Source organism: Zootoca vivipara, chromosome 8, assembly GCF_965207765.1.
Source record: "Zootoca vivipara chromosome 8, rZooViv2.hap1.1, whole genome shotgun sequence".
Taxonomy (NCBI): Eukaryota; Metazoa; Chordata; class Lepidosauria; order Squamata; family Lacertidae; genus Zootoca; species Zootoca vivipara.
In genome coordinates, this window is record NC_142591.1 from 64324850 (window position 1) to 64339658 (window position 14809).

At 43.2% G+C, this 14809-nt stretch overlaps 1 protein-coding gene across 2 annotated transcripts; it reads right to left on the reverse strand.

Moving 5' to 3' along the window:
• Window positions 1-2973: 2973 nt before the first annotated feature.
• Window positions 2974-11781, reverse strand: UQCRB (ubiquinol-cytochrome c reductase binding protein). Of its 2 annotated transcripts, none has more exons than XM_035124753.3 (4): window positions 11745-11781; window positions 9560-9631; window positions 7246-7412; window positions 2974-3633 (listed from the first exon to the last, which is right to left on the reverse strand). In XM_035124753.3, exons 1-4 carry the CDS (start codon window positions 11761-11763, stop codon window positions 3556-3558), a joined length of 336 nt encoding a protein of 111 aa, XP_034980644.1. In that variant the 5' UTR covers window positions 11764-11781; the 3' UTR covers window positions 2974-3555. The 2 variants fall into 2 exon arrangements, with proteins under 2 accessions (XP_034980644.1, XP_034980646.1); XM_035124755.3 differs by having other exon boundaries at window positions 11352-11781.
• Window positions 11782-14809: the final 3028 nt, after the last annotated feature.

A 14809-nucleotide genomic window follows, 5' to 3' on the forward strand; every position in this document is an offset into this window, starting at 1 on the left:
GGGGTGGGGTGGGGAAGAAACTAATCCTTTAAATTTATTGGCTGAAACCTATTTTTCTCCTCCAGTTATTTTTGGGATTCCCATCAGCCCAAGTCAGTATAGCCACTAGTCGGGGATTATGGTAATTTGATTTAAACAATATCTTGAGGGCACCAGGCTGGCTACACCTGTGCTAAAATAACCCATGCCACGAGAAAACTGGTGGCAAAGCAGAGGGAAGGGAGCTCAGGTCCTGCTTTCAGACTTCCTGTAGGAATCTGGTCAGGCATTGTGAGAATAAGATGCTGTACTCAAGTCGTTGAGCTGATCCAGCCAGCTTTTCTTACATTCTGAAAGGGTTGAGACCCCCTTTTTCTTCCTAAGCATTCTTTGCTCTAGTCTAGACCTCTATATACTTTGTTTGAATTTGCCTCACCCAAAGTAAAGTGCCGTTACCTTTGAATTCAGTTTCGGCCAGTCTTTCAAGGAAGAATTGAATAAATCCACAAATTATCTTCTGCAAGTTTTATTCAATTGCTCCCATTATACCTCACCAGATTAAGACAATGGCGTATATCAGGGTCCCCAAACTAAGGCCCGGGGGCCAGATGCGGCCCAATCGCTTTCTAAATCCGGCCCACTGACAGTCTGGAAATCAGCATGTTTTTACACGAGTAGAATGTGTCCTTTTATTTAAAATGCATCTCTGGGTTATTTGTGGGGCCTGCCTGGTGTTTTTACATGAGTAGAATGTGTCCTTTTATTTAAAATGCATCTCTGGGTTTTTTGTGGGGCATAGGAATTCGTTCATATTCTTTTTCAAAATATAGTCTCCCCTCCTCCAAGGTCTGAGGAACAGTGGACCGGCCCCCTGCTGAAAAAGTTTGCTGACCCCTGCGTAAGATTTTCCTTAAGGGGCCTTTCTGGGGGGGGGAATCTTCCATTTTACAGCAATTTTGTAATTCAACAGAATTCTGTCCTCTTCATTTGGAAGTTTTCTATTTCTGTGCCGAGGACAGAAAAGAAGTTCACTACAGAAAGGAATTGGAATTGGGGTAGCCCTTGAACTGCCTGCTGCTGGTAGGGGACAAACTTTACCTTGGAATTGCAAATGCAGCCCCTTCAGGTGCTCCTGTTTTTAAGGCATGAAATTGGACCATTAGATGAATCAGAATTAGTTTCTTCTAACTCTTGAAATTGATGCTTTTGAATTATGGTGCTGGAGGAGACTCTTGAGAGTCCCATGGACTGCAAGAAGATCAAACCTATCCATTCTTCAGGAAATCAGCCCTGAGTGCTCACTGGAAGGACAGATCGTGAAGCTGAGGCTCCAATACTTTGGCCACCTCATGAGAAGAGAAGACTCCCTGGAAAAGACCCTGATGTTGGGAAAGATTGAGGGCACTAGGAGAAGGGGACGAGATGGTTGGACAGTGTTCTCGAAGCTACGAACATGAGTTTGACCAAACTGCGGGAGGCAGTGCAAGACAGGAGTGCCTGGCGTGCTATGGTCCATGGGGTCACGAAGAGTTGGACACGACTAAACAAAACTCTTGAAACATTTTGCTACAGTTACTCTGGAACTGCTATGTTGATGAGTTACTCTGAATTCTTAAGTACGTTTCAAAACATAGCCAGATTATGTGTACTTCTAGTCTTGGAAAATGGTATGCCTTTTAAAAGAGAATCTGGGTAGATTAATTTTGTATTCAGCACACGGAGGCATGTAGAACTCATGGAAGTAATCAACAGATGGGATGCACAATTTATAACTGGAGATGTCGACAACAGCTAGCTTCCACCACAGAGCACATTTGTGCATAATCAAGAAGCAAGTAAGAGAGCCTCATTAGTTGCTTGTACCTCTGCTTTGCCAGCTTTTGCTGTTCAGCATCTGAAGTGAGGACTCATTTCACTTGCTCTTTTGACAGATCTATGAGTCCCAGGGCCCACCTGGAGCTCAGTGATCACAAACCTCATACTTCTTTATTTCACACTAACAATCTGATTCCCCAAAGGATAAAATTGCTTTCCTATAGTTTATAGAAAAAGCAGTTATATTATACAACATAGTTTATGAACTATTGCCCATCTCTCTCTCTTCTCTGTGTGTGTACAGTGCTTTTTTTTCCTTAAAAAAATGTTTAGGGGTACTCTCATTTTCCTACTCATATTGAAATACTGCCCCTCAATGAGGCCAAACTTAAATTCACAAAACGTTTAGGGGTATGTATACCTCTGCGTCCCCACAGAAAAAAGCACTGTGTATATATAGATATATAATATGAAAGCGAACAAATCAATATTTATTTTCTGCCCATTATCAGAAGGTCCTAGGGCAGGTTACAGCAACATAAAACACAGCATTAAAACAGTCTAAAACACATTACAATCACAACTAAAGTTTTATATACATATCAAGTATCAAAGGCCGGGGTAAAGAAGCCACAACACAAGGGCTACATCCAGTGCCAGATTTATGTATAAGGTAAATAAGCTATAGCTTAGGGCCCCATTCTCTTGCCCCCCCCCAAAAAAAATAAAGGAAAAAACACTGGATGTACATTTCCAAAATATAAGATAAAAAACAAATAAAATAAAACCTACATACAGCAGTGTTTTGTGTTGACTCCTATGATGTAACTAATGGGCCCCGCCTGCTAGTCTGCTCCTTAAAATATAACTGGTTTGCTCATATAAATTACCATATAGCATATATTCAACACAAAAAACAGCAACAATTTGTTGTTGACAAAGGACAGCTGGACATATGAAGGGCCCCATTACCTTCAGTAGCCTAGGGCCTCATCAAACCTAAATCCAGCCGTGGCTACATCTGTAGCAGGTGGTATACGTGCCTCCGTATGTAGAGTACAAAAGGAACTTTTACTCCAGAAGTCTGCTCAGGACTGTATACTTTAGTAATTCAGCATGCTAAAGTATACTAGGCATGCCTTAGTAATTCAGCAAATAAATCCAAGTGACTAATTTAGGTTAAATGAGGCAATTGCTTTTATTTAAAGATTGGCAAGAAACACAAATTCCAAAAGCATCTATTAATGCAGCATTTCATTTGTTTGGGTAGACACGATAGGGATTACGTAATCCCTATCTAGTGCTGCTGCTGCTGAATACTCAAGTGTGTCTGCATTCCCACCTCCAGAGACAAGAGGCGATGATGGCTATATAGTCATTCTGCAGATGGGCATCCCTTTTAAGAAATGAATCAGAAGAACAGAAACAAACAGCAAAGGTTGTTGCTTATCTACCCTTCCAGCTGCAGGAAACATCTGTATTATGACAAAAAGAATTACTCAAACAGCTGGAATGAAGATCACAGATCACCATGTTAGCATGCAATGAAGCTGAAAAGACTTGAACCAATTCCTTGCAATTTAGGAGAAAGGATTCCAAGTAGATTTGGTAATGTTTATTTTAGGTGGATGAATATTAAGTGAGGAAAGATTTACATGAGATTTCTCCACACCCAGATTTTCTCAGTAGACCCCTACCTGAACAAAATAATTTAAAACTTAAAAGAAAACATTCTTCTGAAGTGCATTGCAGCAGCAGCAGCTATTTCTTTTCCAACTCTTCTCTTTCAAGTCTTTCACGGATGACTTCTTTCAGATATGGCTCAAGATAATGTTTGTCCTAAAAAAGAGAGAGAGTTAAGGATACTGGACATTTCATACCGGCATCTTTTTGTAAGAGCAGCATCAACAGTAACATGGATTATCTGGTACTTCACCACCATTTTAGGAACAGAGCAGGCAGACCTAAATTTAAAATGCTTAATCCATAATTCCCAGTAGTGATGTATGGAAGTGAGAGCTGGACCATAAAGAAGGCTGATCGCCGAAGAATTGATGCTTTTGAATTATGGTGCTGGAGGAGACTCTTGAGAGTCCCATGGACTGCAAGAAGATCAAACCTATCCATTCTTAAGGAAATCAGCCCTGAGTGCTCCCTGGAAGGACAGATCGTGAAGCTGAGGCTCCAATACTTTGGCCACCTCATGAGAAGAGAAGAATCCTTGGAAAAGACCCTGATGTTGGGAAAGATTGAGGGCACTAGGAGAAGGGGACGTCAGAGGACAAGATGGTTGGACAGTGTTCTCGAAGCTACGAACATGAGTTTGACCAAACTGCGGGAGGCAGTGGAAGACAGGAGTGCCTGGCGTGCTATGGTCCATGGGGTCACGAAGAGTCGGACACGACTAAACGACTAAACAACAACAATCCATAATTCACCAACTGGCCTTTCCTACTACAATTATTACTTGTAGAGTCATTTCCCTAAATTTGTGTGATTAGTGCATGCATCTGCCCTACTAAACATCTTATCAGTTACTGAAACTGCCACACAGAATCAGTCTAACTTTTGTGTCTTGCGTTTAAACATGTTTACAATAAGTCAAGCGCCTGTTGAGAAATTTTTCACCACCAAAAATCAAGAGCATCGAGGGTGCTACTGACTAACAAGTTTATCATAACACAAATTTCCATTGACTAGAAGACTAGTTCACGAAAGATTATGCCATAATACTTGTTAGTCTTTAAGTTGCTACTGGATTTGTGTTTGCTGCAGCTAGATTTGCAAATAACACCGATACACCTCTAGACATCTTTCACTCAGTATTGTACCAGTTGTTAGCCAGCAATGGTCTCCATTTCACTGTCTTCTCCTCTGTAAAAGCATGCCCAAGCTGCAGGTCAAGCTGTTGGTGGCTAGGCTATGTGACATTAAAGATTTTGGTTACACTGCAACTTTGCCCTGATATGCCGTTTTTTTAAAAAAACTTTTTCTTATATAAATAATGGGTGGCATCACCAGTATGGGATGAAAAACTGTCTGAGGCAAGCATTGCCATTTACCCCTGGTGATCCCAGTGCCTAGTGTGAGAAGATTTTGTCCTCTAACAACTCTGATCTATATTACAACTATCTTACTTTGTTTTACAGATTTTCATGGGGCCGATTATGACAAAGCTTGACCTTCTCTACACAACACTGATCATGCTAAACTATGACAATGACAGAACAGAGAACCATTTAAAAATAATAATAATATGGAGATAGAATTATAACCCCCCCCCACAAGACTCAAGGTGGATAATACTACAAGTCATGTATAAAGGAACTGAAGGTTTATGCACTATTAAGTTTCATAAAATTGGGTTTTACTGCACTAAACCTGACAAACAGCAGATTAATGATGAGACAAATATATCCTCCCAAAGCAAGACGTGATCAGCAGGTAAGACCTGATTTCTATAGATAAGTTGTCCCAACCACATTATGTTCGAAGATGCATTCAGTTATCATGATCACATGCAAGTTTCTGGCTGTGATCGAGATCTGTTGGGTCTTTTGGCAAACTGCTCACAGAGCCCATTTCCACTCATGTGCTGTGAGTGAAGGGACCCAGGTGGCGCTGTGGTTAAACCACTGAGCTAGGGCTTGCTGATCAGAAGGTCAGCGGTTCGAATCCCTGTGACGGGGTGAGCTCCTGTTGCTCGGTCCCAGCTCCTGCCAACCTAGCAGTTCGAAAGCACGTCAAAATGCAAGTAGATAAATAGGAACCGCTACAGCGGGAAGGTAAACGGCGTTTCCATGTGCTGCTCTGGTTTGCCAGAAGCGGCTTTGTCATGCTGGCCACATGACCTGGAAGCTATACGCCGGCTCCCTCGGCCAATAATGCGAGATGAGCGCGCAACCCCAGTCGGTCACGACTGGACCTAATGGTCAGGGGTCCCTTTACCTTTACCTGCTGTGAGTGAAAAGTAGTATGTGTTCCCTTATCTCCTCCTCCCAGCCATGTTTTTGCTGAAGAATCAGAGTAGGTTTTCTGCAATTTCTATTCCCCTCAAAGTTCTGAATTGAGCCATGAATATTCCATCCACCCAGAAGCAGTTCTACAGCCTTAGATTAGCATCACAAGAGTTAACCAATACTCAACTCAATTCTTCAAAGTAATAATCATCATTATGAACAGACACCATTCAGTAGTTTAATACAACGGGAAATCAATGGGACTTAAGTCATGGTAAGTAACTTATTTGATTTCAATGGGACTAAATCATGACTTAGTTTAGATAAATCCAGTACAGTGGTACCTCGGTTTAAGTACATAATTGGTTCCGGAAGTCTGTTCTTAACCTGAAGCGTACTTAACCTGAAGTGAACTTTGTGGGATGCAAAGGGTTAAGTGCAGCCAAGTCACAACAATCCCTAGATAGTCCACTTGGAGGACTGAGGAGGAGGATATGACTAAGCCTAGTTTCCTCTTCCTTCACATCTTAGTGAGTCTCTCCCTCAAGGCCTCCAGCCTAGAGAGAGAGATGAGATGGAGTCTCACTTCTTATAAGTGAACTTCACAATGTATATATTACCTTTTAACTAAGCAAGTCTACCTCTTGAGTGTGCTGTACCTCGAGATGCTTGTAAGTAAACATCTTTTATACTTTTAAGAGCATTGTGTTGTGTCTTTTCTTTTAAGAGGGAAAAAGGGGAAATACCAGGAAAATACACTTTATTTTAGTGGCTTAAATCAAGCCTGCGCAAACGTTTTTCTGCTGTGTATTTTGCAAAAGGGGAATGTTTTTACTCTGCTAAAGTTTGGTGCTTGCTAGCGCAAGCGGGGATAGGATATATTAAACAATATCTCCTCATCCACATTCCTGAACATTCCCACAAACTTTCCCATTGAAAGTAATGGAAAGTGGATAAATCTACACCAGACGGGTCCGCGGAGTACTTAAACTGAAAGTACTCAAACCGAAGCGTACTTAAACCGAGGTATGACTGTATCTTACGTTGTTTGACAAGGGAACAATGATGTGGAATGGAAATTTTCCAACTACTACACTTTTTCTGTGGAAAGTTTTCCATTTCTAAAAAATGCATCATTTCATAGTTGGTTACAATGAATGGCTATACCAGCAAAATTGGGCAGTTTCAAATTATAATTAACTCGTTTCATGTATTTATTCTCAGGAAGTGTGCATGTAGAATTCTCTCTCACACACACATCTACTTATAAACAGAAGTGTTAATTAAAATCCAACTATACTTAATTGAATATGATAAGCTACATCCTAATTGAGTCTTTAGGGCACTGGAAGATTTGATACAAAGATTTCCAGAAAACTCCTATTAATGGGAGAACACAATATTTATGTTGAACATAATATTTATGTTGGCTTACAACCAACCTTCCCTAGAAAACTGGGTTGACTCTTATTATATGGGTATGCAACCATACCTCTTCATATTTTACCCACTGTTCTTTCGGAAGTATTTGATGCCTCATGGACAAGTCCAACGCTCTCTTGATGCGAAATAATCTCTCATTACGTACATCTTCAGGAAGCCTCTTTATCGCTTCTTTCACATCTTCATTTTCATACATTGTATCATCTCGCATAAGTCCTGTAGCAGAAAGATGTTTCTCATGTTAACACAAATGACAGCTGAACAGCAGTAGAGATTATTATTTTTATTAAAAAAACCACACTTTTTGGGGGTAGGAGTACCAAGACCAATGGCATTTCTTTTCACTAGCTCTAGAAATTAATTTTTAGCAGCTTATTAGCTCTAAGTGCCTGAAAACAGGTATTTTATATGAATGTCCATAACTCACAGAACATCCCACTGATAAAGCTGCAGACTCCAAAGCAGTAAATATACACCCGGGTCAGGCCACTAACCAAGAAATGATAGCTCGACATACTCCAGACCATTCTGAACCCATTCTGAACCCTTGCTGCACTTTCAGCAGTCGCCCCCCCCCCACATCCTAACACCTGCCAGCAGTGCAGATCAAGGTTAGACTTGCTCTGCCAGTCATCAATAATTTTATTACTCATGCTAGTTACAAATTAGGTAGCTGATACTGAAACCCAATGAAATTAACTTTCATAGATTTTTAGGCAACCCTGTATTGGGTATAAATAATAAATTGTTGTTGTTATTGTGTTGTAAGTTGCCCAAAGTAGTAGCTGGGGAAACCCAGCCAGATGGGCAGGCTATAATAAATTAATAATAATAATAATAAATAATAATTATTATTATTATTTTGAAATACAGTTTAAAGAGAAGGCAGTCAGTTCACAGGGAGGGGATAACCAAAGTTGTTGAAGTCTTGGGTAGTACTAAGCAATGACTTTTGCTACGGTTTACTTGTGTTCCTCTTCTTCTTCAGGGATACTGACAATTACAGTAGGTAGCAAGCAGGACAAACTTTGCTACCAAGTTAGGTTTAGCCCAGGCTATTGTAGGGCTTGGAAGCAAGCAGCCTTGTTCCTGTAATAGCTAACAAATTTTGCCATAAGGAAATAAGAAGCTAAAGTTCCACCCACATAAACTGGAATATTTGGCATTTTTTATCATGGTCATATGACATCATAGAGTTGGAAGAGACCACAAGGGCCATCCAGTTCAACCCCCTGCCAAGCAGGAAAAACCATCAAAGCATTCTTGACATATGCCTGTCAAGCCTCTGCTTAAAGACCTCCAAAGGAGACTCCACCACACTCCTTGGTAGCAAATTCCACCGCCGAACAGCTCTTACTGTCAGGAAGTTCTTTCTAATGTTTAGGTGGAATGTTCTTTCTTGAAGTTTGAATCCATTGCTCCGTGTCCGCTTCTCTGGAGCAGCAGAAAACAACCTTTCTCCCTCCTCTATATGACATCCTTTTATATATTTGAACATGGCTATCATATCACCCCTTAACCTTCTCTTCTCCAGGCTAAACATACCCAGCTCCCTAAGCCGTTCCTCATAAGGCACCGTTTCCAGGCCTTTGACCATTTTGGTTGCCCTCTTCTGGACACGTTCCAGCTTGTCAGTATCCTTCTTGAACTGTGGTGCCCAGAACTGGACACAGTACTCCAGGTGAGGTCTGACCAGAGCAGAATACAGTGGTACTATTACTTCCCTTGATCTAGATGCTATACTCCTATTGATGCAGCCCAGAATTGCATTGGCTTTTTTAGCTGCTGCATCACACTGCTGACTCATGTCAAGTCTGTGGTCTACCAAGACTCCTAGGTCCTTTTCACATGTACTGCTCTCAAGCCAGGTGTCTCCCATCCTGTATTTGTGCCTTTCATCCCCCCCCAAAGTGTAGTACTTTACATTTCTCCTTATTAAAATTCATCTTGTTTGCTTTGGCCCAGTTGTCTAATCTGTTAAGGTCATTTTGACATATGCCTGATTGGTCAACTGACAAACCTAAACCACCCACACCTGTATTAGTTTTTGATATATATTTGACTATTGTTCGTGACCAAAAACAGGGACAGCCAACTTCTGTATTCTCAAAGGCCACTGGTTTACCCAAGTTTATTTAAAACTGTCCCATTTCTTTTCTGCAAAAAACCCCATGTGGATAATAAAAATTCACACACAATCACAACACCAAGAAGAAGAATCCAAAGATACTAGCAGAAAGTGGACAAAATGCAAGATAATTCTCCCCCCACAACAAGCAGACCCTTCTTAGTCAGGTTCCAAATCAAACAACTTCAACAGTAAAGGGCTTCAGTTACAGAGTACATGCACTTCCAACACCTACCAATTTTGTTGAACCCAGCTGCATTGTAATACCATTTGCGAATACCATCAAGGAGACGACCGCTGGCTGCAGCTGGAAGTATTAATAGCCTCCGTTAGTTCAAGAGCATAACTGGTAGAGGCATTTATTCAGACACAAAGAATCTACAGTATTTTAGTTTGCTTTTATAAACATGCAACATTTGTAACAAACAGAAAGCAGGAACAACAGTTTGGATGCTGTGCAGTTGTCAACAGGATGTAAAAACACAATGCTACTCAAAATATCCATGAAACAGCTATGCAACAGCAGATGAGATGAATGTTTGCTTAGTCATCAGCCCCACCACCTGCACCCACCATCTACAGTGGTACATCGGTTTATGAACACAATTGGTTCCAGAAGTCTGTTCCTAAACTGAAGCATTCATAAACTGAAGCAAACTTTCCCATTGAAAGTAATGGAAAGTGGATTAATCTGTTCCAAACGGTCTGCGGAGTACTTAAACTGAAGCGTTCATAAACTGAAGCGAACTTTCCCATTGAAAGTAATGGAAAGTGGATTAATCCGTTCCAGATGGGTCCGCGGCGTTTGTAAACTGAAAATTTGTAAATGGAGGTGTTCGTAAACCGAGGTTCCACTTTATTGTGCATTAGCAGCTATGCAACAATAAACAAATCATGAAGTAAAACCTGGCCTCAACTGCAAGCAGTGTCACTTCATAGCTTTCCTCAAAACAATAAGCATTTTAACATGTTTAGTGCCTTCAAGAATTTGTTGTTGTTGTTTAGTCGTTTAGTCGTGTCCGACTCTTCGTGACCCCATGGACCATAGCACGCCAGGCACTCCTGTCTTGCACTGCCTCCCGCAGTTTGGTCAGACACATGTTCGTAGCTTCGAGAACACTGTCCAACCATCTTGTCCTCTGACGTCCCCTTCTCCTAGTGCCCTCAATCTTACCCAACATCAGGGTCTTTTCCAAGGATTCTTCTCTCCTCATGAGGTGGCCAAAGTATTCTTCAAGAATTACTACCCCTTTGATAGTTGACAGTATATGGCTAGATTCATAATTGACATTGTACTACTGTATGTGCACTGCAAGCAGTGTTCAAAACTCCCACTGTTCTAGGTGCATTTTGCGACAGGGAATTTCATTAGTCTGAGCTCTGGGTGCAGTACTGCGCCTAAGATTTCAGATTAAAACTGCAGAGTGGAAGGAAAGGATAACCGTTTTCTGCCTCCCCACTACCATCTACTCTCTGAAGACTGGAGAAGAGATGCTCTTAAGAATATTAGGGGGGTGGGCATCCCCAAACTTTGGCCCTCCAGATGTTTTGGACTACAATTCCCATCTTCCCTGACCACTGGTCCTGTTAGCTAGGGATCATGGGAGTTGTAGGCCAAAACATCTGGAGGGCCGCAGTTTGGGGATGTTATAAAAAAGTGTGCCTAAGCACTTCATTGCAGCACCCATAACCTAGATTTAAGGTGCTATTTAGCTCCTAGCTTTCTAACACGGACTGCAAGCTGGGGAGGAGACACATTCAGAAGGATGCATTGTGTTGCAATTCACAAGCTAAAGGAGAGTGACAGATTTGCTACTTGCTGCTGTCCTAGAGGACCGTTTGCCACGTTTTAAGAGACAAGGGTGGCCAAAATGAAACTTTTCATTCATCTACTCTTTGCTTCCCGCATACCCTTCGATGACTTAGAATGAAAGTCCGCGTGGGACAATTACGAATTGCTACTGGTGCACAGCATGAAGCGTGGCTATAAACAACTAAATCAAGCTTGAGAAGATTTGCCTACTAACCTTTTGCTGGTTATGTGGATAGCGGGGGGGGGGGGCGATAAGGCGGACCTCAGAGCAGCACGTGAATAAAGGTCCCACAAGAGTAACACCCTTCTCTACGGAAACTGTTAATATGCAACCCTATTGCCTGCGCTGAACGCGACGTGGCTTACTTCTGAGTAAGCCCTTAAAGGATTACACTATGGAAAAACCCACAACCGCTTGGCACGCCAAGAGTAGCAAGTGTCCTCTCCGTCCCCACCAGGCAATCATAACCTCTCGCACACGCCCCATGTATTGCCCCACAAGCGCTGGGGGGCTCCCTCAACCATTCTCTTTAACCGGAGAGCTTCCCGCCCCTCCCCTCCCCGCTGCAGCCCCTTCACCACCGACTCGTCCCCTCTCCTCACTCACCCGGTGCCCTCGCCGCCATCTTGACGACCTCTGAGGAAACGCGCACGCGCACCGACGTTCGGGAAAAGCCAAGATTCCCCCTTTCAGATCACGTGCTCGCAACTCGCCTACCCACCCACCGCACTCCCTGTGCTGTCACGTGATCCTTAAGGTTGGGTTGCGCGCGCTTATGCGTCCCTACGCGGCGGCTGGACCATAGACTCTTTTTTTTTCCTTAAAAAAAAAAGCGCGGGATGTGATTTTCTGTTGCGTGGAGCGGGCGCTTCCTGGCATAGCTGCCAAGTTCTCCCTTTTTAAAGGGAAATTCCCTTATGCTGAATAGGCTTCCTCGCGAGAAAAGGGAAAACTTGGCAGCTATGCTTCCTGGTTCGTTCTGATGTTGTTTCCCCGCCTGCGATTTCAGAAAACGTGAGCGGCTCCGTGGACCCCATGGAAACAAGCGCCGCAACTGGAGAACATCGGCCGAGGGAGAGCTTCTCACGGCGGCAGGCTTTATTAGGCCCCAGTCCACCCCCCCCCTACGCCCCATAAATCGTGGCCACCTGCGGCTGGCTCACACCTGGCAAGGGCAGGTGCAGCTGGAAAGGAGCAATGGGGGCTTGAAGGTTAAGGCGGAGGGAAAAAAGCAGGCAGGAAGGAAACTTAGGTGTCGATTTGATTCTGGCCATAATTAGCCCGCATGCACAGCTTCTTTGGAAACAGCGTATTTGGCCAACTCGGCATTTCACCTTCAAAATATTGCGCCGCAAACGACTGCTAACGACTGACTGGAGCCCTGCTGCCTGCAAAAAGAACCACCGAGTTCCCCATAAACAGTTTCCGGTGGGGCTTTGTTTTCTTAGCTGTAGTTACTATACTAAACAACAAACCCAAATAAGACTCAAGCTACACTGAGAAAAATGATAATAAAGTGCAGCATTTTATAAATCAATAAATCCAATACCGGTAGCTTACTATTTCCCTGTGCTGTTAAATAAAATTGGAGGAACTCCAGGAAATGATGAGGGGTGGGGTGAGATTGCAGTGCCATTAACGCACTCCTAACACCAGGGGTTGAATGCTTGAAATAGAAGCGGTGTGCTACATACCCAAAAAGGTTCCTAGTGTTATAAAATCATATTGGGGGGGGGGGTGTTGCAGGACACCATTATTAATGAACAGAGAGGGGTGACAGAATTTGACAGCTGCAATACCCAGAATCCTGTTCAATGCCATCTTCCCTGTCTCCCCACCCCTCCCGCTAGGACGCGACCCTGCCTGAAGGAAGGCTTAAGGATCTGCATATGCACAACAGTTAGCATAAACTCACACATTTCCCCTCTCCACCTCCCCTCCGCCCAGAAGAAAACAATGTTTCCAGAAGAAGGGGGGGGGGAAACCGCCCAAATCCAAAGTGACACTTTTCTACTCAAGTTCTACTCAGCCTATTATATGTTCTCTTACCATGAAATCTCTATCCGCTGCCTCTGTATTAGAATTGCTAGTATCTCTCTGTATTGGAATTGCTGTTTTATATCTTAGAACTGTATTGCTACCTTTTAATTAGAAATCCCTGTATTAGGTATGTTTTCCAGGTATATTTTCTGTATGAACCCTGTATGATCCCAACCCACCTGAACCTTGCCCTACTACCACCCTATACCCATTCAAGGACACACGGACAATAGAGGGATTAGCTGGAACAACTTTATTCAAATAAATTGCCATCCTCAACGTAGCCCACCCTTCCATGGCCTGGAGGAAAACACCTGCCGGGCGGACTTCCACCCCACGGAAATCGCCAGGAACTGCCCCACCTCTGCACCCATCTCGACTGATTGCCCTTCCTGCCAAACAACAGGGAGCACCATCAGCGACAGGAGAAGAGTGATTGACATCTCTCCATCTGAAAGGAAAAGTCATCTCCGCACCCAGCTAATCCGATCCCCCACCCGTCGCCCTTGTCTCCCCCTCCCTCCCAGTCCAGAGATTTCCATGCAGGGACAGGAGGGTATATAAGGGGACTTTACCATTTTCCGGGGTTCCTTCCTTCTTTCCAGAGGCAGGGACCCTACAGCTGTAGCTTTGCATTCTGCAATAAAGGGATCAGTTTGTTTTTCCTGACAGCATCGTGTGGTCTCTGTCATTTTCCCGGCGGAGCTGAACTTAGTGCAAATTTTGGAGCTTCCGACCCGCGTCTGTCCTTCTTAAAAGGCAACGCATTTTGGGGTACATTTTTTCATAACAATAGAATAAGCACCCAGTAAGAAGACCCAAGGGACCCAGGTGGCGCTGTGGGTTAAACCACAGAGTCTAGGGCTTGCTGATCAGGAGGTTGGCGGTTCGAATCCCTGCAACGGGGTGAGCTCCCGTTGCTCGGTCCCAGCTCCTGCCCACCTAGCAGTTTGAAAGCACATCAAAGTGCAAGTAGATAAATAGGGACTGCTCCGTCGGGAAGGTAAATGGCGTTTCCGTGCACTGCTCTGGTTCGCCAGAAGCAGCTTTGTCATGCTGGCCACATGACCCGAAAGCTGTCTGTGGACAAACGCCGGCTCCCTCGGCCTATAGAGCGAGATGAGCACCGCAACCCCAGAGTCGGACACGACTGGACCTGATGGTCAGGGGCCCCTTTACCTTTAAGAAGACCCATAACAAAAGCTGATGCCTATAAAAAAAAATGAAGGAAATGAGCATACTGAAAAAGCCATTCATCTGTAGGTCTTATCCATTGCCTTTCTTCATTGCTAATATAAAAGTAAGCCCTTTGATTGGTAAATTCTCCTGTTGCATTCCAGAAGACTATTAATTCCATACGTGAATATTAACTCCCTTTTTTGGAGCTAACTTTCACAACCATATTAATAGTTATTAAGTGGAACTGTTGAACCTTGTTAGGTTCAACTTCCATTTCCCAACCCACTTGTAAAATTCAATGTCTCTCACCACCTTACAGTTCTCAAAAATTATAAACATGGGAAATAGTTCAATGTGTTTCATGTGTACCCTTGGCATCATTGAGAAAAGTGTGGAAACAAGACTTATTTTCTGAGTTGGACCTCCACTCCTTTAAATGAATATTGCCAAGT

Excerpts from the sequence above, each read along its gene's own strand:
- UQCRB (XM_035124753.3), bottom strand. Across the intron at positions 7,413-9,559 it reads AGCTGGGTTCAACAAAATTG|GACTTATGCGAGATGATACA; the intron begins GTAGGTGTTGGA and ends TTTCTGCTACAG. Across the intron at positions 3,634-7,245 it reads AGTGGGTAAAATATGAAGAG|GACAAACATTATCTTGAGCC; the intron begins GTATGGTTGCAT and ends TCTCTTTTTTAG.